General features: G+C 57.4%; 2 protein-coding genes across 4 annotated transcripts in view; one reads left to right on the top strand and one right to left on the bottom strand.

Moving 5' to 3' along the window:
- The window catches only part of ZFYVE28 (zinc finger FYVE-type containing 28), a 116,747-nt gene extending 101,615 nt beyond the window's left edge, over positions 1–15,132 (bottom strand). For both annotated transcript variants that reach the window (XM_042937087.1, XM_042937089.1), the window contains exon 1: positions 15,084–15,132. In XM_042937087.1, the coding sequence (XP_042793021.1) occupies positions 15,084–15,122 (39 nt within the window). In that variant the 5' untranslated portion in view covers positions 15,123–15,132. The remainder of the gene's footprint in view (positions 1–15,083) is intronic.
- A 443-nt stretch (positions 15,133–15,575) lies between these two features.
- Positions 15,576–24,008, top strand: part of CFAP99 (cilia and flagella associated protein 99) — a 41,105-nt gene continuing 32,672 nt past the window's right edge. Inside the window, exon 1 of one of the 2 annotated variants that reach the window (XM_042937085.1) lies at positions 15,576–15,933. The gene's annotated coding sequence lies outside the window, so the exon portion shown is untranslated. The remainder of the gene's footprint in view (positions 15,934–24,008) is intronic. The other variant, XM_042937086.1, reaches the window with a different exon arrangement.

Genomic DNA, 24,008 nt, shown 5'->3' with positions numbered 1-24,008 from the left:
TGCTGTGGAGGGAACGGCGGAGGCTCCCTACAGGACAGAGCTCAGAGCGGGACCCAGGCTGTTGTCTGGCCCACACTCAGCTGGGCGTGAGCCACACCAGCTGGCTGACTAGTCGCCGGGCCACACCCAGCTGGGCTCCGTCACTCACATCCAAGCTTCTTCAGCACGGGGCAGAAGGAAGAGGCCAGTGGTGGCCCAGTAAGGCACACCTTCTCCCTAGACAGGAGCCCGTGGGGAGCCCTCACAAGTGCCCTGGTCAAGGGCACAGGGGCATACACGCACCCCGGTACACGGGGCTGGGACAGCCCTCTGCTTTCCAGTTCAGTGCTAATAGTCTATGCACAGGGTCCTTCTCCAGGGAGGTCTCGGGAGCCTTTGGGGCTTTTTGGCCACTCCAAGCAAGCACGATAGGCCTTGCTGCCTCCTCCATGCATGCACACAGCCCTGACCCTCCGTGCGAGTGCACGGCCCTGACCCTCCTTGATATCAAGAACCTTCAAAAGGCCCCTGAGAATGACGGGTTAGGGTGAGCACAGCCACACTTACCTCTCTACGTGAAAGGCACTGTGGCTTAGTATTTTATACGTTGTTGGTACATCGCAGAACACTTGGAAATATCAAAAGACTTCCAATAACTGTGTGATAAGACATCCACAAAAAGCTAATCTCTTCACCCATTACCAGGCTGGCTGTTAAAAGGCAGGCCCTGCGAAGCAGGGACTCTAACAGCACCCAGGTGACCCAGAGCACCTTAGGAGCGAGCGTCGCGGAGGTACCGGCCGCCCCCAGCTCTGCTGGAATGAGCGGGTCCAGAGCCAAATATCAAAGCCACGGATCCTGATTGATGCCCTGCCGTATTCACAGAGGAGCCAGGTGGCTGCCATCACACGCGCCCTGGGAACGTGAGCAATGGCATTACAGCGGGCATAGAACCGGAGGTGGCACCGAGGGGACGCAGCCAGGCCCAACTCCAGTGTGCCGGCCTAGGAGGCCAGTGTGCGGTCACACGACCCCGCCCCTGAGCTCCGAATCTAACAGGGACTTCTCAGTGGGATTTAGTGGGGCACCCAGCAGGGGACAGGCCACGGGTCACTCAGCAGGGGACAGGCCACGGGTTAATGAAGACATCAGCCACTCTGTGGGGGCACTGCCCCAGTGGGCCTGGCTGTGGGGTCCACAAGAGCACGTGTGGGTGCAGGCCAGATGGCACACCCACGATGCCAGCCCAGGGCTCGGCTGATGCCAGGACCTCACCTGCAGAGCTCACCCAGGTATGCTCCTGGCTCTGGGTTTGGGCAGAGGCTGCTACTGTGGCCATAGGCGGGCCAGCGGGGGGGGGGGGGGGGGGGGGGGGGGGGGGGGGAGGGCAGAGCCTTGGACCCCAGCAGGCTTTCTTCCCTGAGTCCCCAGGCTTGAGACACGAGGGCGGGGGGGGGGGGGGGCAGGGGAGTCATCAGAGGGACCTTTGCCCAGGGGTTGCGTTGGGGCCACAGTAGCTAGAAACCTGGAATTAAAGTGAGCGAGCACCTCGGCTGATGTCCCCCCTTCCGCCCTCTGCCCCCCACTCACAGCCCCTGCCCCTCCGAGGCCCAAACTGTAAAGCTCTAAGGTCCCATGGGTACAGGGTCAGAGTTCAGTCCCAGCTTCCATGGGGCCTCTTCCTAAGCCAGCTCCAAAGCCCACATGAGTCCTGGGGTGGGTCCTGGCCCTCCCCTTGCCCCCACCTAATGAGAAAGTCCTTTCAAGCCCGGCCACCTGAAGCCCAGCTGTGAGGTGCCAGCCGGCCCCTGTGGCCTCCCCGGGCTGTCTGTTCTCCCAAAAGATACATACAGAGGCATCAAGGTCACACAGGCCACTGCGGGAGAAACACCACCAGCTTTTGGAGTCCCGTCTCCAACACCAGAGGAGGGACTTGCTCAGCTCACACATGTGACCAGTGACACTGGAATCCCCGGTGCTGGTGGCAGGGGTGGGGGGTAACAGGCGTCAGGCGCCCCGACGTTGACGACAAGCCTCCTGAGGGGAGGACGGACAGACAACCGGCCACGGGGCCCCAGGCAGAGCAGGTGTCTACATCCAGGAGCGCTTCACGCTGGGGGCAGCCCTGCAGGGGTGGGGGCGGGGGGGGGGGGGCGCCGCCCACCTCCTCCCTGTCTACAGTGAGGCTTCAAGGCGACAGCCCCTTCGGGGGCTGGAGCTGGAAGGTCAGCCTGGAGCCTGCAGGGCCAGGGCCTCCCCACTGCAGGGCACTGCCCTCACTCCCACCCCTCCCTTTCCAGGAGCAGGGAGAGGAAGGGCTCCCAAAGCCCTCTGTGCAGCCTCCACCTGGCTACAGTCAACAAAACTCCTGACGGTCAGCAAGCCGTGATGACATGTTGCAGCCACGACGGCAACGACGTTCTCCAGCCGAAGCAATTCTCCAGCCAGGCCGCTCGGCTGACGCGATTTCCCAGTCCTGCAAAGCCTGCTAGAAAGCAGCCCGCGGGAAGACAGCTACAGAGCCACACGGCAAATGGGGCGAGCAGTGGAAACGCATTAACAAACGTCAGTGAGAAGGGTCACGGGGAATATTAAATTTCCATCTCTGTTCACCGATATCTGCTGTTTCCGTAATTTGCACTCACTTTACTTTCCATCAGCCTCCCATAAAGAAATCGAGTGGCCGCTCAGGTGGCCAAGCCGGTGGCCAGGCCTGCACCCTCCACGGTCAGCTAACAGCCACGTGAGTCCTCCCACCCCAGGAACGGGACCCCACTCGGAGGCCCCTGCAGCTGGCATGTTGCAGCGTGTATGAGGAGAGGCCACGGGCATCACAGGCCTTTCAGACTCCTCACAACCCTGGACAAAGCGTGTCCTCTCTCTGTGACCACCTTGGATGCCGGAGCCCAGCTCCTGACAGGGGCCCAGGAGGGATCGTGGCTCCCATCCAGGGGACCTTGCCCCTGCCCCGAGAGTGGGGCGTGGAAACAAGAGCCTGTGAGAAAGACACCGCCATGCTGGTTCTCACAGGATTCACAAGCGTGGCTCCCAGTGAGCCCCGGGGTGGGGTCTGGGGCCACCTTGGAAGACCCACCCAGGCCTCCAATCTCCAGGAGTTTCGGTTCACAAGCAGGGACACCGCTGGGACACCCTGCTCACCAGGACTGGGGCGGCCCCAAGGCCAGGGCACACAGGTTGGGCAGCCATAGGTCCCCCATCTGGGCACCGCGTGGCTCACACAGGCCCCACTCTCCCCCATGAACCACCCTCCATTCGTCAAGAACCACAACAGGAAAAACAGTTCAGTGGTCCCCCAAAAACTTAGACCTAAAGTTCCCATGTGACCCAGAAATTCTGTTCCTGTGTATCTACCCAACAGAATGAAAACACGGGAAAATGTGTACATGGATGTTTATTGCAGCTTATTCACAGCAGCCCAGAAGAGGACCCAGCCCAGAAGTCCACAGATGGATGAAGTGTAGACAGAAGGGAGGCATGCCATTCATCCTTCCGAAGGAAATTCCAACACCTGCTGCAAGGTTGATGAAACCAGACACTGAAGACCCCACGTCGTATGATCCCCTTTCTGTGAAATGCCCAGAACAGAAATGCACAGAGACAGAACGCAGGCCAGAGGTCTCCGGGGGCAGGAGGGGGAGAGTGGGGGCGACTGCACAACGGACACAGCCCCCCACATGCACGCTGGGTACACGAATGCCACTGAGGTAAACGTAAACTGCGTGTGATGTGAATGCCACCTAATTTTTTTAAGAAATGACACATATAAGGGAGTCTGGGTGGCACAGCTGGTTAAGCATCCGACTCTTGACCTCTGCTCAGGTCGCGATCTCAGTTTGTGGGATTGAGCCCCATGTTGCGTGGGCTCTGCACTGACAGCACCGTGCCAGCTTGGGAGTCTCTCTCTCTCTCTCTCTCTCTCTCTCTCTCTCTCTCTCTCCTGCTTGTTGTGCTCACACACTTTCTACAAGTAAATAAATAAGCTTTTAAAAAAAGAAAAATATGTACAACAACAACAACAACAAAGCTATAACGGGCCTTGTCAACAAGCTGGGTTGGTGCCCAAAAGCACATCCTTGGGAAAGGCCCAAGGCAAGCGGCAGACCGCAGGGCTGGGCCCCGGGCACTGGGTCTGAGTCTGGGGGAGAAGCCACGTGCCCCCTGCCCCCGCATGCCACGCTGTGCACAGAACACGAGTGACATCTCATGTCTGACACTGCCACCTGCCTTTTTGGTTTTGTCCACGTGGTGAGGCGGGCTTCCAACCCCACAGCCCCTATTCTAGAATAATCTGCAGCACGACAACTGGAGTGTCAGCAGACCAATCGTCTCCCTCAGAGTTCAGACACCTGTTAGAGGCTGCACATCCACCACGATCAGAATACGGACGGGGCACCAAGAGCAGTGGGGCATGGCCACGCCGGCCTCTCTGGGACTGAGCTGGACTGCTGGGCAGCAGGTCAGGCCTGACCCTGTGGGCGTGGCCAGAGGGCAGAGGCCAGCAGGCCAGGAGGGCCATTCCTGAGACTCACCGGTGCTTGAAGAGGAGGGGGCAGCCTGGCACTGCTCTGCCTGTCGCCTGCCCTCCACTTGGCCCCTCGGGTCCTCCCCCACAGTCTCAAGACACGTCCGCTAAATAGGGCCGCACAGATCTTGGGTCCAGCCACGACACAGGGCTCGGTGGGGGGACAGAGGCTGCCAGGGAAACACTGCCCCCAAAAGCCTTTCTGGTTCTGTGCACCCCTCCTCCAGATCTTTCCCCGTCTGTGACAAGTGAGTTTGCAGCCGGACCCTTCGGCAGCCCCTCCTCAGCCTGGCAAACGCCTCCCTGGGGGTCCACACGCTTTCTTGCTGGCCCTGAGGCAGCTCAGAGACCCTGGTCTCCCTCAGCCTTTGCCAGAGCCCTGTCCCTGGGGCCAAATGACAGAGGTCTGGACTCAGGCTCTCTGTGGGGCACTTGGGGCCAGGGATTCTCAGGGGTGTCAGTTCCCAGTCTGGGAGCATTCATCCCAGGGAAAACAACCCCGGCAAGTGTCCTCAGTCAGCGATGCAGGGGGAATGTATGAGGGGCCAGAGGCCATGGTCCCGGAGCTGGGTCCCTGCACACCTGACAGCTGGGCTCTCTGGAGCTTAGCCAGTCTGCCCCACCCGGCCAGGTCCCAGGGCCCGGGGTAGCCGCCTGCCGGAGGGTCAGTGCTCAGCTGCAGGGGCAGGAAGGCAGCTCCTATGTCGTCCCATGGCCTCTCGTTCAGCTAACAGGTGAGGAGACCAGACCTGGCCCCAGCTGCTGAGCACAAGTCCTCGGCCCATCTGTACTCAATCCTGAGCCACTGCTGGGCTCTGGGTGGTGCAGACTTCTCCCAACAGCAGAGAGGCTTCTTGGAGGCTCATGGGCACAGTCGGCAGGGAGTCCAGCAAGGAGGGGGCCACCGAACACGATCTGTCCCAGGACGTGCGACTCCCATCATTCCTTCCTCTCAAAGCTGAAACCAAGACCACAGAAGGTAACAGATACCCAATGGGGTGGAACTTCTCCGGCTGGGAAGTTTCTCACTCTGTAAGTAGCACGCGGGTGCTCCCCCTGGGCTCCCGCGTGTGCTTAACTCACGGTCTGACGTCACCCTCACCTCGCGCCTTCTCCAGAGCCACCAAGGACCCACCCCCACCGGGTGCTCCTGGCTAGTGTGTCTCAGTCCCGCGTTTTGGGGTCACTCTGCCCAAACCCCTGCTTCTTGCCGCTCCACAGGGTAACTGCTGCACTGATGTGCTGCGAGCTCCTTGCCTCCCACGCCCTCCTCTGACTCTTGATTTTCCTTCTGGAATACACTTCCCGGTCCTTGTGCAGCAAGGATTCGGGGGTGGCTACACTTTCGTCTTCATCTAAAACTGTCTTCCATTTCATCCCGGTGCTGACGCCGCCCGGCAAGTGCCGTGCTCCCCAGGGCCCTCCCCCAGCCCAGCCTGGAGTCTGGGCCGGCGCCTGGGAAGGCTCCCCTTGCTCCCTGCCCCCGCCCCAAGTCCCATCAGATGCACCTTGACCCTCATCCCACCCTCCCGGCCTGCCCGTGAACTTCTGGAACCTCAGAGTGATCGCCTCACCCCTGCATGAGGCGGGTTGGTTTTTCATTTTTAATTCAATGACTCTCCCTCTCAGTCCTGGGAGTTCTACAGGCTCTCCGTTCCCACACCTCGTTCTCGTGAGTCTGTTCGTGTTTTTACCACGCATTCCACATCAGAGGCCGGGCGGGAGGGCCCCCCTCCGGACGGGTGAGTTTTACTCTGCCAGGTACCCCAGTGACACAGTGTGGGATAGGGTTTTCCTAGCTGCCTGTCACCCACGCCTCAGCTTCCTGTGTGAACCCCTCTAACCCACCCCCGCCCTGGAGCCATGCTTCCCCACTGCCACTACCCCCGCCCCCAGCCCTGGGCCACCACCGGAAGGCCATGCTTGCCCGCCCTGAACGCAGCTAACCCTCTAAAATGGTGCAAGAGACGCCTGTGACTTCAGGGCTAGGCCTCAGGAGACCCTGCCATTCCCACTGGGGCACCAACACCATCATGCAACCCCCCCCCCCACTGTCAGCCTCCTGGTGGACAGGAGGCCGTGCAGAGGGGGACCCAGCTGCCAGAGGGCATGGAAGGAGAGAGATGACAGCCGCTGAGCCCCACCCACATGTGGCCCACAAAATGGGGTGACTGTTCTGGTTCTCAGGGCCATGCTCTCAGCCCTGGGGCCAGCTCGGTACAATTCTGCACTCCTGGGCACCCACCGTGGGGGCTCCGCCATCCACATGGACATTCCATGGGCACCCCAAGCGCCACGGTTCCCACCTGGGCTCCCAGGCCCCTTGCCCCACCAGCCCTCCCCTACATCCTCATGTCCAGCTAACAGCACCCCTCAACCTCCCCACCGGGCCTTTCCATCCCAGAGTCCTGCCTGCCATCCCCTTACCTGAGCCTCAGCCAGGTCTCCGTCACCAGCCCCAGCTTCCAGTTCTCCCCCTGAATCGACTCCCTCCCCCTGAAGGATCTGATCCCATGAAGATTGTCACCACAAGTGACCTACACCTGGTCCCTCCCCCTTCTGGCACCACACACACACACACACACACACACACACCCTGGTGGGGCTGCCCTGCTCACTCTGCTGACTCCATCTGTCCCTCCAATCCCAGCTCCTCTGGGTCCTGGCCCCCTGGCCACCCCACCTGACAGCCCTGAAGGTGCCCACCAGCCAGCACCACTGCGCCCATTGTGAGGGCTGCACTTGACCAGGACAGGCTCTCCCTGGGCAGCCCAGGGGCTGCGGTGTGGTTTCAGAAATCTGCACACAGAACCCCTCGCCGCTGTCCTCCAGAAACCCCAAAACCGAGGGCCTGGAAGGGGTGGTTTCAAAGAGCCTCAGGGCACCAAGCCCCGCCGGAGATGCATCTCCTGACCTTCCAGGAAAAGCCCCTTGACTGTCTCAAAAACTGCTACGATTCTCAAAAAAAAACCCCTCAAAAACGGCTTAATTCCCTTTTTTATTGAGGTAAAATTCACCTAAGATACAATTAACCATCTTAAATACACATTTCAGTGCTGTGCCACCACCACCTGTCTCCAGTTTTAAAACCTGTTTATTGCCCCAAAAGGAGCCTTGGACCCTCTGGCCGTCGCCCCCCTTTTCCCACCCCGCCACGACATACGTTCTGTGTCTACAGACCTGCCCTCCGGGACAGAAGGGGAAGCAGAGTCGTAAAGTTTGTGTCCTTTTGTGTCTGGCTTCTCCACATGTCACATAATGACTTGAAGACTCATCCGTATTATAACCTGAAGTTCCTTCCTTCTCCTGGTTGAATAATATTCCATCGTGTGGCTGGACCACACTTCATTTCCTCACTCACTGTTGGTGGACACATGGGCCACTTCCAATTTCTGTTACGCATAATGTTGCTATAAACGTGGGGATACGATTCTGAAACGTATCTGACATTGGGGGCACCTGGGTGGCTCAGTCTGTTGAGCGTCCATCTTCGGCTCAGGTCATGATCCAGGGGTTCATGAGCTCAAGCCCCTTGTCAGGCTCTATGCTGCCAGTGCAGAGCCGTCTTCAGATCCTCTGCCCCCCGCCCCTCCCCAGCTCACACTCCCTCTCTGTGTCTCAAAAATATAATGCATCCAACAATGAAGTAGTTGATTCCGCTTTTAAACTTTTTTTGTAATTACAATATCCCTAAAAATAATAGGAAACATTCTCAAAAACTAAGCACCCAACAAACGGCTGCCCCAAAGACACCACCCCCAGGGGTAGGTATGCGCTCCGTTTTCTCCAAGCACCCAGTGTATGACGGCCGCAGTCGTGGGGGAGCTTGGGGGGTCCCCGCAGGGCAGAGACTCACAGAGCCCCCGTGCAGAGCTCTAAGGAGCCCTCAGCCATGAAGGCAGCCCCACTTGAAGTGCCCCCAACATTCCCCTGCCCCCACCCTGCACAAAACAAGGAGAAATGGAAGAGCCTCAAAACACTTACTGTAAGAAAGAAAAAAACCTCCCATTCATCTCACCCAACTACTCTACATAAATTATCATAATATGAAACATTCTATTCTACTTTGCTTTATCTATTCAGATCGGTAAAAACAAAAAAGAATCCATTCATTTTTGTCTTCTTCCTTCAAACACTTAAACTGCCCATCAATACCTAAGTTTCTTTTCATTCCAACTGTAAAAAGTACAAAACCAAATGCTTCATCAAACCGGACTCATGTAAACGCTGGTGACGGCTTCAGTTCCTTCCTGCAGGAGAGGCACAGCTCAGGGCAGCCGCACTTGCCAATTCCAGCTCCGGGGCCCAACAGACCGGAATTCAAATCTAGCTTTCCCTCTTTCCGGCTGTGAAGGCTCCAACAAGTTAAGATCTCGTCCCTGACATCTCGTTTGTAAAACAGGAACATCAAATGTTCACAAGCACCCCCACAACCTCAGCACCAACAGAGATCTATGCCCCCGGGCCGTCGCTTACACCCAGCCCCTCTGCCTTGGCCACCCCATGGCTCTGGAGTCCTTTCCTGGATCCTGAGCCTCCAGCTGAGGAGGGGTGATGGGGCGGGGACAGGACACAGGAGGATGGCCTGACAGGTTGGGGGCCAGACCTGACACAGCAGAGCCCACTGATGCCCGCTCTGGCTGAAATTCAGCCCTGGGTTCTCCTTCAAAGGCAATGCCAGGGCAGTGGATCAGCACCTGGCTGCATCTCGGCCCAGGGAGGGCACAGGAGACGGCATCACTGTTACTCATCGCCGCCATTTGTAATGCCTGAAGCATCCTGAGTCAGGTTCTGTTTCTAGCAACCCAGGACCGGACATGCCACAGAAAGGGAGGCAGGGTGCACCTTCTAAGACACTCTCACTCTTGGGGTGCCTGGGTGGCTCAGTCGGTTGAGCGTCTGACTCTTGATCTTGGCTCAGGTCCTGACTTCACGGTTCGTGGGTTTGAGCCCCACATCATGCTCTGTGCCGAAAACATGGAGCCTGCTTGGGATTCTCTCTCCCTCTCTCTGCCCCTCCCTCGCACTCTCTCTGTCTCTCAAAAATGAATAAATAAACTTATAAAAAAAAGATACTTCACTCTCATAGTAACCTGGAAGTCACTGGAAAGCCTCAGTGACCGCTCAGACCCCATAAAACGCTCCATGGGTGGTCTTACATTAAGTCCACACCCAAGAGCGCCGCTGACTTTGACACCGGTCATCTGTTGAGCCGCTCCTATGAGCGTCCGACAGAGATGACCAAGTTCCACGCAGCAGGTCCCGTCACCCCACCTGACAAACAGGGAAACTGAGGCACGGGGCCAGGCAGGGACGGGGGAGGATTCCCACCCAGGCCCCAGCGCCTGCTGCCCTGTCTGCAGCTTCGTGCTATTTATGCCAGAGCGGGCAGCGAGGTCAGCCCAGGGAGACAGGAGAGAAACACGGGGACCCGTGGCTTTCGGCGTATGCGTTTGTCTTCCAGCTGGGACCCGCTCACTGTGTTCCCCTTTGCTGGGCACAGGGCATGCCACGTAGGAGCCGTGGCAGCCCAGTGCTGTCACCCCAAAGGAGACAAAACCACAGCTCTGCCGTCAAGAATTGCAAATGACCGCTGAGTCACGTATACGCCCTTAGATGGGCATCTTTACACAGTTAAAAGAAGCCTGTCTTCTGATCTGGGGACTCCCGGCAGGGCAGCGTTAGGAGAGGCACCAAAGCATCCTGACGTTACCCATCCTTCTGCAGGTAGAAGGAAATTACCTAACAGGCCTCCCGTTCGGAGAGGGGGGCAGTCCGCTGACTCCGGCTCCCTCCCCGCCACGCCACTGTCTGCGGACTCCGAGACCAGAGATCAATCAGGCAACACTCAAGACTCCCAGCCTGTGACTCGCCCATTTCACAGTCACCATCAGAACAGGAACGTTTCCCGTTATTGTGCTCCTCTGACTGTGAAGTGCAGACCCTGAGCGATGACCTAAGAGCTGGCACAGAGACTGACACTCACCATCCGTCAGCCACTCAGCCCCTCCCTGGCCCTGCAAATGCCAGGGGCACAGGGCTGGGCATGTGAAGCCACACACAGAAATACAGCGAAGCCTCGGAAACAGATGGGGACCTCCCCCTGAGTCACTCCCTACCCAAGCAGGTGGGCGCCATAAACCACCTTCAGGGACGGGCACCTCTCAGGCCCTCCCATTTGCCCATAGCCTCCAAGTGCTGAGGCATCCGAAGGAAAGCTCTCCGGAGGGGCGGCCAGATGGGGCAGCAGGGAGGAGGGCCCGTGCCTTCTGAATCCTGGGATGACAGCGATGGGTGTGTGGGCCAGCCCAGCCTGCTGTGACTCAGCACTGCCAAGCATCCTTCCCAGGACTCCGAGAGCCCCCTCTGTGCCAGGCACCTGCTGGCGGAGGGAGCTCAGCCCCGGCACAGCCTGCGTGGCCAGGCTTTCCGGAACACTGGCTTTCCAGTAGCTCACCTCAGAGAGGAATGTGTTCCTCCAAGGATGGCCTCAGCTGTGGCCAGGCACTCAGAGTTTATCAGCGGGAAACGCAGCCTGGCTAGAAGTTCACATTAAAACCCCAAGCTCCTGAAACAGTGTCTGTACCTGGCACCAGGATCCAACATGGCACTGCGAGGTCAGCAGCTCGCTTCCCAGGCAGGCAGAGCAGGGAAATCGAGGCACGTGCTGATACTGCCCTCCCAGACCCAAGAGCAGCAGGACCCAGGTTGAGGGAAGACTACCCATCTCACCAGCTTCCGCTGTAAGCCCTCCCACAGCCCTGGGGTCTGCCAATGCCCTGGCTGGATTTCTCCAGGTCTCTGTCGGGGAGTCCCGAAAGGATGAGGGGCTATGCAACGTCTCTGCACTTTGGGGGCCGTGCAGACACAAACCCAGGCCCTTCCCATGGCCCTGTGACCTGCTGGTTTAATACCTGAAGGACTCCTACCTGCTATGGCATTCCCAGGGTCCTGCGCCCCGCCAGGTTGACGGTCAAGGAACAGAGGGCCAGCTCCACGCCCATGACCAGGGGGCCTGGGACTCTGGAAACCAGGAGGGACCGTGGACAGGGCTCTAGACGCCCTGGTCCACTGAGGCTGGGTTAAGTTGCAAACACCCTATCTGGATGTACGCTCGGGCAGACTTCACAAAGCTCGAAGGGTGCTTCTTACAAAAAGCACACGTGCCCATCACATTACCCGGGCTTCTGAGAAGGCTATGTCATCTCTGACCTGAACCCAGGGTACTGACAGTTCCCAGATAAACATCAGTCACTAAAGCACTGTATTCACAAGGAATGTTAATGACCCACATCCCAGGAGTCGTTTGGGGGTACGGACGAGAGAGGGCTTCATGGAGCACAGGGCGGAGCATGGTAACCCCCACCCAGCTGGACAGTATCACCTACCCACCCATCAATTCTTCCTCAAAGATGGAAAACACGATTTGACCTGTGCCATCATTAGGATGCTCTTTAATGACGGCTGAGCTATCCTGGCTGGGCCTGGTCTGGGGCCCCCTTCCACTATGCCAGGATTTCACCCTTTAGCACAGTGACCAGGCGTCAACAAGAAAGCGATAACCCAGCAAGAAACGCAAGTATTAACACTTTCGTTTCAAATGGAGATACCAATTATTCCAAAAGGTTTCACCTTCTTAAAGTTCACTCTTTCTTGGAAGGACTTTCCCTAAACAAAAGTCAAAAAAGCTTGTCACCAACATCACAAAGGGCAGGCTGATAAGCTTTCCCACACATTCCTTTCCTATCCAGCTTTCACAGTCCAGATAATACTGACAAATCCTGAACACTTCACATGAAGAGAAATTATAGTGTTTAAAAGATGGCCTTGAAGAAAATAAATGGAAATATGAGAGATGGGTAATGTCATTTTAACGTTAAACTACTATATTATACATCAAGGCTTTTTTTTTTTTAAACCCAACTGAGGTAGTTATTAATGATTCAGATATCAAAAATTTTAAGTGTCAGAATGTTTTAAAGCACTTCTGAATCCTTTTTAGAACTGCGAGAACAATGAATATTTTTGGCTCCACAATATTTTCCACTGCACTGTAATGAACAAGAAGCTTGGTGTTCAGTTTTAGACCAAAGCAGGGATTAAATCAAGAATGCAGTTTGAATTGTGTATCTATCTAAATACGAAAGTGAAAAAAACAAATCGTAACTGCAGGCAACAGTCTCCCCCAGACACATTCCCCCGCAGCTAACTCTCACACCTCTTGTCCTCCAGCCTGGAATCTTCCCAGCACTGACTCTGTGCTCACCTGTCCCAGATGGATTAAATTAGAAAGGTAAGGGAACCAGAAAATTCAATTCATAATCCAAGACAAAAGTCTGAGCTTTGGTTTGAAAAATGAAAAGCTACTGGGGTGACCTAATATGCTCCAACTCTTCAAACAATCAAGATATTTAACTCCAAAGACAGATCCCAAACAAGAGACCGCCCAAGCTCAAGCTGACTGCGGGGCACCACGCCAAGGCCAGACGCAAAGATCTCAGATGGACGTGTGTCTCAAGTCCAAGGCTCAGGGACAAATATCAGACGTGACCTGACACAAAGCACCAGCCCTCCCTTCTCCGCTGCACCATTGTGACCGGTTAACACCGGCCCTCCACCCAGCCCCCGTCGGCCCCTGGAGCTTGTCTTAGAAGGGCAGCTGCCTGCTGGAGAGGGAAACTTAGGGGTACCATTCTCCATTCCGGGGCACAACCTCAAGGGCAGTATTGTTTTCCACATTTGAAGACTTTCCCCTCAGCTGAAACTGTGCAGCTATTAACGAAACAGAGAGCACACCATTGCTCTTCCTCCCCTTCCAATAAGACAACACAGTTAGGCGATCCTGAAATCAAGGCCGACTCCGGAGCCACGGCTGGAACCTGGACTTCTGACAAAAGTGTTTTTGGAAACACCAGAATGTTACCTGACCTATGATACATTTCCCTGCCAGCCTCTGCTGGCATATACCTTGAAACAATAACACTGCTGTCCACCCTAGATATGACCTTTTGACGAGAGGACTTGATTTTTCCTTAACCGGAGACAAAAGTCACACACACAAAAAGCCATTCCTTGTACAGATATCCTATGCAGTGGCTGTCACCTCCCCCTGACAACCCCCCGGCAGGACAGCAGGAGGTCGCTGAGACTGGCCTTAGGGGAGACTGCAGTGAGGAGCAGGTAGGTAGAAAATGACCAGGGAGGTCCCAAACCACAGGGAGCCAGGAAGCACCAGGGTCGCACCAAGCCACCACCACCCCCACCACCACGGATAAGGAGCTGCTACAGGACAAGGTTGGGAGGCCAGTGGCTGTACCTGACGCGGAAGAACTGAATCCTCTCTGGGGGAGGCCAAGGCGGAGCAAGGAGCACCACAGGCATCCTAATCCTTCAGCCCAACACTCCGGAGAAATCTCCGACCCCAAACACCACGAAGCACAAGCTTTCGGGTCCCTGGGCTCGTCCCCTAGACCCCGGTCTCCCCAAACAGATCTGCTGCCTCCCCGGAACCGGCGCACCAGGAGGGCACGGATTTAAAGAAACCCCCACCCTGAGAGACCACCCACGTGGGGGAGGGAGGGCGGGGAAGCCCAATCCAGAAAAGCGGTCCAGCCTCGCGGGGAGCAGTGGGTTCCCTGGGTCGTCAGTGACACTGCGGCCTCGGTGACCCCACCCCAGCGTCATCGCCCTCAGCCAAGACCCCAGCGCCTCCGCCTGCCCGCTGCGCCGGCCGGCAGCTTGTAGCCCCGGACCCCAAAGGCGCCCCCAGGACTCTGGGCCCCGCGCCCCGTACCGCGGCCCCCGGCCCCGCGCTGTCCACAGCGGACACGAGCCCGGGCCGCCGGTGGGACGCAGCGCCCGCAGTGCGACTGGCGCAGCCGCCAGCCGCCGACCCCGCGGGCGAGGGGGCACCCGTTCTGGATTGGGGAGCACGCGGGTGGGCGCGGGCCAAGGATCCGGCCGAGGTGCGGGTCAGTGCTGGTTCGGGAAGGCAGGGCCGGGGCCGTGCGATGGGGATCCGCTCTGCACACAGGGTAGGAGGGGTCAGCCCGGGACCCGGGGAGAGGAAAGTGGGGGTCCGCTCCAGAACCTGGTAGAGGTGGAGCGAGGGTCTCTTCCGGAGCGCAGGGCGAGGCTGGGGAGTACAGTCCGGGCACAGGATAACGGGGACGGGCAGAAGAGGAATGAGGGGGTCCCCCACCACCACCCCGGTTCAGGCAGCAGGGATGAAAAGGTCCTTCCGGGACGCAGGAGAAGTAGGAGGGGGTCGGCTTCGGGCTGCGGGTCGGGGACCCCGAGGTGCGAGCGCGGCGCCCAAGCAGGACGGGGATGAGCAGGGAGCGGAACGCGCCCTGGCCGCGGGCAGAGGAGGGAAAGCGCGCCCCGGCCGGAGCGCGGCGGCAGGAGGGTCAGTCTAGGACCTGGCTTAGGAAGGGGTGGGGGAGGCGGGACCCGCCGCAGGGGTCCCGGCACCGTGCGCGCGCGGGTCGCCGAGCGGAGCGGAGGTGTCGGCGGCCGGCGAGAGAGGGGTCTGCCTGGGCAGAGAGGGACGGGCGCTCACCTTGGGTTTGTACAGCCACTTTCGGAACCTGTTCATCATCGCCGCGCCGGCCCGGCCCCGCGGCCCTCGCCTCCGCAGCGCTGCGCCCGGCCCGGCTGCGGCGCGGGGCGGACGCGGGGGCAGGGCCGGGCCGGGGCCCGCGCGGTCCCTGGGCGGCTGGCGTGAGCGGAGCCGGGCGCGGGGCGGGCGGAGGGCGGCGGACAGGTGCGCGGGGCAGGTGCGCGGCCGGAGCTGCTCCGCGAGCGGCGCGCAGGGCGGACCCGCAGCCCCGCTGCAGGCGGACGGGAGCACGGGCGGACGCGGGCACGCGGGCGCCGGCTCCTCGCGGCTCACTGACACCCCGCGCCTCGCCGGCCACCGCGCCGCGCGCCGCACATGCGCCGACGCGCCGCGAGCCCCCTGCCCGCCGCCAGCAGCCGAGGCCGCCCAATCCCGCGGCGCCGTGCCGCGCCCCACCCGAGGCGCGCTCCCCGCCGGAGGGCGACCCGGCGCTCCCGGTGGGGGCGAAAAACTACAAGTCCCGACGGGCATTGGGGGGAGGCGGGGCCCTGGGCGCGCCGTCCTTGGCCGCACAGCGGGCGCTGTGCATTCTGGAGCTTGTAGTCTTCCCGCCGGCGGCGCCGGTGCGTGGCTCCGGTTGCTAGGTGACGACGCCCAAACTGCACCCCGGCGCGAGCTCCCCCTGTCCGGGTGGTGGCAGAGGTCCCGGCTGAACAGAAGAAGTGAAGTGGGGGACCCGCTGCGATTCGCGAGACCCGCCGCACCCGCTGGCCCTGGCATCTGCTGTGGCGGCGGGTGGAGGTGGGACGGAAGGTTTGGCGGCAGGAGCTCCTGTGAAGCCAGCACACAGGTAGGAGGGGGAAGGGAGCAGGTGGAACCCGACAGGGAGGAGGGCGAGGCGCGTTTCCTCAGCATCAGCACCTCTCTCCAACAACTTCCCACGGTCAGTCCTCATCTCCTGCTTCCCATCTTCTTACTTTCGCTAATTTTGGTCTTCTTCCCAGCTCCTTGGTTAAAGTGAACGGTGCTTTTTTTTTTTTTTTTTTTTTAATCGCCACAATAAACGGTGCTTTTTAAAAAGATATTCACCCATATTCACTATTGCCCCCAATGGTGCCCTAATTTGGGTCCATTAAGATAATCACCAAAATCTGAGAACCTGTTTATGTGGCAAGCAGAGAGCTAAAAACATGTGTTGAGTACAAGACACTTTAAATTCCCACTGACAGCTGAAGAAACTGAGGCACAAAGAGGCTGCTGTGTTCTTATCTGTAGGAAGAGGATTCAGATCACAGGTGGCGCTCCCGCAACAGCTTGGAGCTTTCCCTGTCCCCACCCACCACCGCTCCTCTGAGTGTTCTGAGATGTGCAGATTGGGGGTGCGGGGGGTAGAAGTAACTTCTCCCTTGGTAGAGAATTCATTCTCTGAGACTCGTTGGCCCCGGGTCTCAGGGCTCGGGTGGTTCTGGACTAGAGTGGTCCGCGGAAGTGCGTGCGAGTCTCCCCAGAGGCAGCTCCTGAGGCTTCCGTGTGTGCTGGTGGTGGGCCATGTTCTCTTCTGAGTGCCTGGCTAATCTTGCCCACTCCCCTCTAGCTGCCACCCACTCTGCTCCCTTAGGTTGCCAGCACACAGACCCCACCCCGTCCCCATTGCCTCCTATCTCCGATTGTTTTCGCCTTTTCTCTCCTGAGCCCGCTCTGATCGGGCTTTCACCCAACTCCCTCTCCCAAGTTCTTCATCAAAGTCATCCTTGACCCTGATGTTGTTAAATCCAATGATTGGAGCTCAGCCCCGTCTCCTCCTTGAACCGTTAGCAGCAGGCAGCTCAGCTGAGTGCTCTCCTCCCGGACATGGCGTCCTCAGTTGGCTGGAACAGATCACACTCCAGTGGTTGCTCCTTCTCAGTCTTCTGGGCAGGGGCCTCCTCTGCTTCCCAACCTCCTGACACTAAAGCCCCGGGACTCAGTCCTTGGAAATTCTTCTTCTTATTTTTTTTAATGTTTATTTATGTTAGAGAGAGAGAGAGAGAGGGAGGGAGGCAAAGAGAGAGGAAAGACACAGAATCAGAAGCAGGCTCCAGGCTCTAAGCTGTAGGCACAGAGCCCAAGGCGGGGTTTAAACTCACAAGCCATGAGATCATGACTTGAGCCAAAGTTGGACGCTTAACCGGCTAAGCCACCCTGGTGCCCCGGACCTTGGAAACTCTTCTATCCACTCCTTCCTTGGGTGATTTCCTGCAGTCACATGGTCTGGTAAACACCCATTTTCTCCTGACGTTTCCAAAACTTACATGTCCAGCCTGAACATCACCCTGGGACTGCAGACCCCTTTACCCATTCTTTGCCAATGGATGTCTAACAAATCCCCACAAACTCAGTGTGTCCAAATGGACTCTCAATCTTCACACGTAAGACCTGCTCTTCCCCAGCCAGTGCTTCTAGCATAAGAACTCACTGTAGACAGTGGACTATTCTCCACGGTTCTGTCCTTCATTGACTCCAAGGCTAGGGCTGTCATTGCTCGTGCAGAGGCTTTCTTCCTATCCTCCCCAGTTTGAAACTGTGTGCAGGAGGAAGGCTGACCTCGGAGAAGTGGGTGTATCAATTAAGATTAGGTTCAGCTATATGTAATGAAAAATCCAAAGACCAGAGAGTCCCAAGCAAGGTTATTTATGTTTCCATAAAGGAGGTCAATGGGGAGCCAGTCCTGGAAGGTATAACAGCCACAAAAAAATCATCAGGGACGTGGACTCTTCTAGCTTTCTCTTCTGCCACCTTTAACATGTTTCCTCACAGTCCAGGATGGCTGCCTAAGTTCCTGCCATCACTTCCTGAGTCCAGCCAGCAGGAAGGAAAAGAGAAGAAGAGTATAAGCCTCTCCCTTTCAGAGAGAATTTGCAGAAGTCTCACATTCTTGTACTTCAGGGCATATCTCGCTGCTGGGGAGGCCAGGGAATGTCATCTTTCAGTTAGGCAGCAATAAACCCAAGTAAAACTCAGTGTTTTGTTATTCAGGAGGAAAGGGAGAGTGGAGATTAAAAAGCAACCAGCAAAACCTGCTGTGTGGGTCTATACTTTAAGCACAATCCGTCAGAGCATGACTTGGCAAAAATCCTTAGGAGATTTTTACTCGGAATTAAAAGCCAAGAAAAGAATTTATGTTAATTAACACACATTTTGTATCTGTGTAAATGAAGCCTCTCTAGTGGTTGAGGGTGTTGAACTGGTTTGTGTCTGATGAATTTAAATCTCCTGTCATCTCACTTCTGTCTATAAAGGATTTGCTAAGAAAAGAGAAGCTTTGGTCCAGCCCACCTTTAAAGTTTCCTTAAATTTGAGACAGTCAGGTCTTGATTCGTGGAGTTAAATCTTGGGAATTAAATACCACTTCCCATGTATCTGGTTTTACCCCATTAGAACAAAGCTAAGGTGCCAAGAGCATGTATCAGAATCAGAAGACTTTACCGCCTGTCTCCTACCCAAAAACGTCCACTAAGCTCACAGGCCAATTTCAGTAAGAATGCAGGACTCAAGTGTCTCTTTTCCTGATTTCCACCCTCCTGGTGCAGCTGCTCTGTGTCTCCTCTGCCCCAGGGGCCCTCAGGCCTGGTAGTGAGCCAGACTGCCAGGGACTAATGGTTCGAGCCAGCTGGGCTCCCCAGGGACCCCCCTCCTCCGCACAGCCCCTCACAGACTCCCCTCTGCATCCTCCACCTGGCTCAGCCATTTGTTGCCTCCAGTTCTGTCCAGGCCCGCTCTGCATTGGGGACAGGGCTTGGCTGCCTCTCTGGCTCTTCTTGGACTTTGAGCCATCACCAAAGGGCCTCTTGGAGCGTCCTTTCTTCAGAATGTTCCAGCTCCGGGACAGGAGGGAGGGCAGGGAAGTCATCCTGCCTGAGGAACGTCTCCCACTAAACACGTGCAGACCGCCCACACTCACCACCCACAGCAGGTGCCGGAGGGAACCCTTTTCCTGCCGGTATCTGGTTCCTCCAGGCAGAGCTGTGTTCAGAGCAGATGCAGAAAGGTAGGGCCAAGGGCCAAACCCCATCCCGGGGCAGTGCCCCCAAGTGCCTGTTGGGGGAGGGGCGAAAAGACTGCATCCTCAACGTTGTTTCTGTAAAAATAGACTTTTTACTAGTTGTGCTCATTTCCTTGTGAGCTCCAGAATGTGTAAATGCTATTTTGCTTTACTATGTTGACATGGTGTCTCTTTCCCCCAGTTATGGCTCATCCTGAGATGTTACCGGGAATCTGGCAGAGTGGGTGTTTGGAGGGTTGCAGAACCAGCCTGGGGCTCAGGCTCCCACAGGCAGGAAGCGCTCCCTTGGGATGGGGAGCCTGACCCCCCCACCTCAACCCCCCAACTCAGCGTGGGGTTTGTTCTGTCCCACCTTTACTTGCTTAGTAAATATCTCGTGGGCATCCATTATTCTCCAATTAAACGAAACAACGAAAGCGAACTTGTTGAACTATAGGATCTGTGGAAGCAAAGGCTTGAATTAAAAAAGATCACTAATACAGGGGCACCTGGGGGGCTCCGTCGGTTGAGCTCAGGCTGTGGTCTCACGGTTCGTGGGTTCGAGCCCTGTGTTGGGCTCTGTGCTGACACTTTCAGCTTGACTGTTCTGCAGTTTGCATCCTGTCATTGACTCCGCAGACACCTCTGCGGCACTGGCTGGAGACCAGCTCTGGTTAAGCTGCTGGAGACCAGCTTGTGGACGCAGAAGTGGCACAGGAGGGTCCTGCGTCAGGTGCGTCACATAGGTTTGGATGAGTTCAGAGGAGGCACGGAGAAGGGAAGAGCTAAGGGAGGAGGAAGCAGGCTCCACAGGTGCTGATATTTGCATCAGGTGTTAAGGGATGCCTAGGAGCTCACCGGAGAGAGGAGAGGCGCGTTCAAGGTTCAGGAGATCCACGTGAAGGGGCTTGAGAGCCAGTGAGAATCCCGGGAAGACAGAGCTGGGGTACAGGACGGGAAGCAGGAGAAGGACCCCAGGAACTGTGAGCCCAGGCTGCGAAGGGGTAGGACGTGCTGGGTACCCCAAGAGTTGGGAGGATCTGTTAATGATGGCTGTTAGTGGAAGGACACTCCCCTGACCTGAGGCCACTCTCCCCCAAACCTCCCTCACCTCAGAGAGTGGCACTGCCATCTATCCCACCTGCCAGAGGCTCAGGCAAAAGGGTCCTCCCGCCTTTCCCCCACACTGGAACACCTGCCCGGGAGGACAGTGGCTGTGCCGGGGGGTAAGGCGGAGGGCCAGGCCTGGGAGACCTGGTGAGTGGGTCTGTGGCCACTTGGTGCAGGCGGACTGGGTGATCCTCACCTGCAAATGTCCCACAGCCTCTCGGACGTGGGACCCGGGGCAAAGGGTTTGCATGAACACAAATAACCAAGTACAGGGGCTCATCCAGAGGGGCCACGGGCAGCCTGTGGCCTCAAGACTTCCAAGCTCCGTCCCATGCAGCGAGGCCTCTAATGCCAGATGAGGGGTGGTTAGTGTTGGGGGGGTGGCCCCCACTTTCTGTGGCCAGATGAGGGGTGGTTAGTGTTGGGGGGGGTGGCCCCCACTTTCTGCGGCCTTTAAAATGTCCCTTTGTCCACTAGCTGCATGAGGCTGAGAAAAGTCAGATCTCGCTAGGGAAAAGATTGCAAACTATGGAAATAGATCTTTTCCAGAACTTCTCCCAGAGCCAATATTTCCTCCAGGGACATTCACTCAGTCTGCAAGCCAGGCCCCAGGGAGGAGTCCTAGCAGTACAGACTCCCACAGCAAGAAAAAAGAACTGATTGCACACCCCTCAATGCTACCTTTTGGCCCAGAGACACCTCGTGTCCCTCTGTGTGGTCAGCAATGCCATCGCCAGGAGTGGGACATCAGAGCAGGGCAACCCACCCAGAGGAGGCGGCCAGGTCAGGGCCCTGACTGTAGGGGTCATGACTTCCTGCCTTCGGGTAAGTTAAGTCACTTGTCCTCAGCTGCCCAGCAGACCTGGGACTCGGGCCAGGAGGACTGCACGGCATCCACAGCCTCGCGAGGCCTCGTCTGTACCCCTCCTGCACCTCTGTCTCGGGCGCCGACCTCCTCGCTGCGGCCCTCACCTCGTCTTGCCTGTGTCCGAGGGTCAGGACCTGCTCCCACGGTCCAGCCAGCCTGCCCCTGGCAGATGAGAGAGGAGGGGCCAAGCCGGCCAGCCCCCTGCCCTCGAGCCACAGATGGGGACTGCTTCTGTTCCCAAAGGTGCTGTGTGGCCTGCTCTCCAGGTGGCCTGTCCCACTGCTGAGGGGCGGACCTGGAAGAAACGAGTAGCCCAGTGTGTGTTCACAATCAGCGATGCCGCCACCTGGCCGCACGTCAAAAGGGGGTCACCTGGCACGCGCTGGCCCCACGTCACCACCCGTCCTTCCGACCCCTGCACCTGCAAAGGCCAAAGTTTGGGCTCGGTGTAGGTGGTCCTGGTGAAGATAGGGACAGATGGATGAGCACACTGCTTTCAGTGCCTGCATGCAGGTGGCCAGTTCCTTTCTCCTGGGCCTGAGCCCACCTGACTCTAGGTGGCCCCTGGGGCAGTGACCGCAGCCGGGTCCTACCAGCAGCTAGCTCACTCAGTACTGATGGTCATGCCCACTTTGGGGCAAGAACCGATGTAGAAATAGGGACTCAGCCCCCGCTGAGTCCTCTGTGGGTCTCAGCCATTGCCCCCTGAAGTGTGCTCTTGTTTCGTGGAACCACTGACTGGTCTCCGAACCCGGACTCCTGAGGCTTGGTCTTCAGGGCCGGCACCGGCATCAGGGCTTCGAGCCGGTTTCAGTGCGTTTCCCTGTTCCAAGAGGTCTGTCTTCTGGTCGCATACGAGAGAGGCTCGTGCCGCTTCTGTCCCTGCACCGCTAGGGCTGGGCGCCTGAGCGACCCGAGTCAGGCCTCAGGGCCGGGCGGTGCAGGGGCCCAGGTGTGCAGCCAGCAGAGCAGGGCAGGAGTCAAAGCCTCCTTCCCAGAGCGCTCAGCTCAAACCCGCTCGGGATGCTGCACCAGGCGAGGGCTCCCCTGTTCTGGTGCCCCTGGCCTGCCTCCTGCTGTCACCTTTCTGGAAATGCCCCTGCTTCCCAGTCCCTTGTCTGCCCCTTTCTGGGCTCCCTCCGCAGGGCAGGGTGCAGGGCCTAGTCTTTCTGCTCGTGCTGTCCTTCTCCAGGTTGGAGATGCATTCCCTGCTGGGGGAGGAGGCTGGTCCGCACCCCTGTCCCCTCCTATGCCACCTGCTGTCTCCCTCGGTGACAAAAGCATTCAAGGCGCTCAAGAGCCCCCTCCACAGGGAGACCCACCCATCCTTCAGCCCTGGGACGTTCTCTCCCGTGACTCCTCTCTTCTCTTTGCTCGTGGGCATTTGGGCCTTTTGGAGTGGCTCCCTGGTTTTCTGGGTATTTTTCTCCCACTTTGTGTTTTCATCTTTTTATTCTCTCTTGGGAGATTTTCTCAACTATACCTTCCACCTCTTCTATTTGTATTTTTAGTTCTGCTGCCATATTTTAATTTCCAAGACTCTGTCTTCCTCCACTGTTCTTGTTCCTTGGATACCACATCTCTCTTATCTCTCGGAGGTGACAGAGGCACGTTTTCTGGGTTTTAACCGCTGTCTGCTTCTCCTCTTGCCTCTGCTTCACAGTTGTGTGTCAGAGGCTCTCTGAAGCATCTGGTGGCATTTAGCCCTCACACTCTTGAAAGCAGTGGGGGGACTCAACCAATGGGCTGGACTGGCTGGGACAGCCCATCTTGCTGGGGACCCCAGTGACAGTGTATACAGCTTTTCTTTTTTTCCACTCAGTCTCCATTCTGGGGGGTCTAGGTCTGGGGACTGCTATCTGGATCCATTCCAACTCGTTGGGGGTTCAGGAGAGGTGCTCGCATTGTTCCCCAGGATGCTAGCAGCCTGGCTTTGCCAACAGCTGGTGCCCAAGAAGACTAGCAGTGGGGTGGCCCAGAGACACACCTCGAGTAGCATGGAACAAGACGGGGGCATGGAGAGGGAGCCTCTGATGGGCCTGGCCACCCCCCTCTAAGCAATTTGGGGCTTACCTATTAGAACCAGTTCCCAGGGTCCCAGCCCCAACCCAAACAGCTCTTCCAAGGTCTCCCAGAGAGAGGCTCTGGGCAAGCTGGTCTCCTGGAGCTAGTATGTTTCTGGAAAGTTCAGTGCCCATACAAGATCTGGCCACTTACCAACTGTGCATTCTTTCTGGGTGTTGGGTCCACCACCTTTAAAATGGGGGCATTGAGGGGCGCCTGGGTGGCTCAGTCGGTTAAGCAGCCGACTTCAGCTCGGGTCATGATCTCGCGGTCCATGAGTTCAAGCCCCGCGTCGGGCTCTGTGCTGACAGCTCAGAGCCTGGAGCCTGTTTCAGATTCTGTGTCTCCCTCTCTCTGACCCTCCCCCGTTCATGCTCTGTCTCTCTCTGTCTCAAAAATAAATAAACGTTAAAAAAAAAAATGGGGGCATTGAGGGACACCTGAGTGGCTCAGTCAGTTGAGCATCCAACTCTTGGTTTCAGCTTGGGTCGTGGTCTCACGGTTCGTGAGTTCAAGCCCCATGTCGAGCTCTGTGCTGACAGTGCAGAGCCTGCTTGGGATTCTCTCTCTCTCTCTCTCTCTCTCTCTCTCTCTCTCACCCTCCCTTGCTTACACACACACTCTCTCTCTCTCAAAATAAATAAACATTTTTTTTTTATTTTAAATAAATAAATAAAATGGGAGTGTTGAACCTGGTGACCTGAGGATTCTTCTTGCCCCAGCCATTTGGGATTAGGTCACCTACCCCTCTGGGCAAGACCTTCTGTATAAACAGTCACTGAACCCCAGCTAGGCTGAGATATGCTCAGAGGCCTACCCCTCCCAGGCGTCCTCCCCAGCCATGCACAGTTGTGGGGCTTGG

The sequence above is a fragment of the Panthera leo genome, chromosome B1, assembly GCF_018350215.1.
Source record: "Panthera leo isolate Ple1 chromosome B1, P.leo_Ple1_pat1.1, whole genome shotgun sequence".
Classification (NCBI taxonomy): Eukaryota; Metazoa; Chordata; class Mammalia; order Carnivora; family Felidae; genus Panthera; species Panthera leo.
Note: the sequence above shows the minus strand (reverse complement) of the source record. Positions and strands in the feature narration are given on the sequence as shown.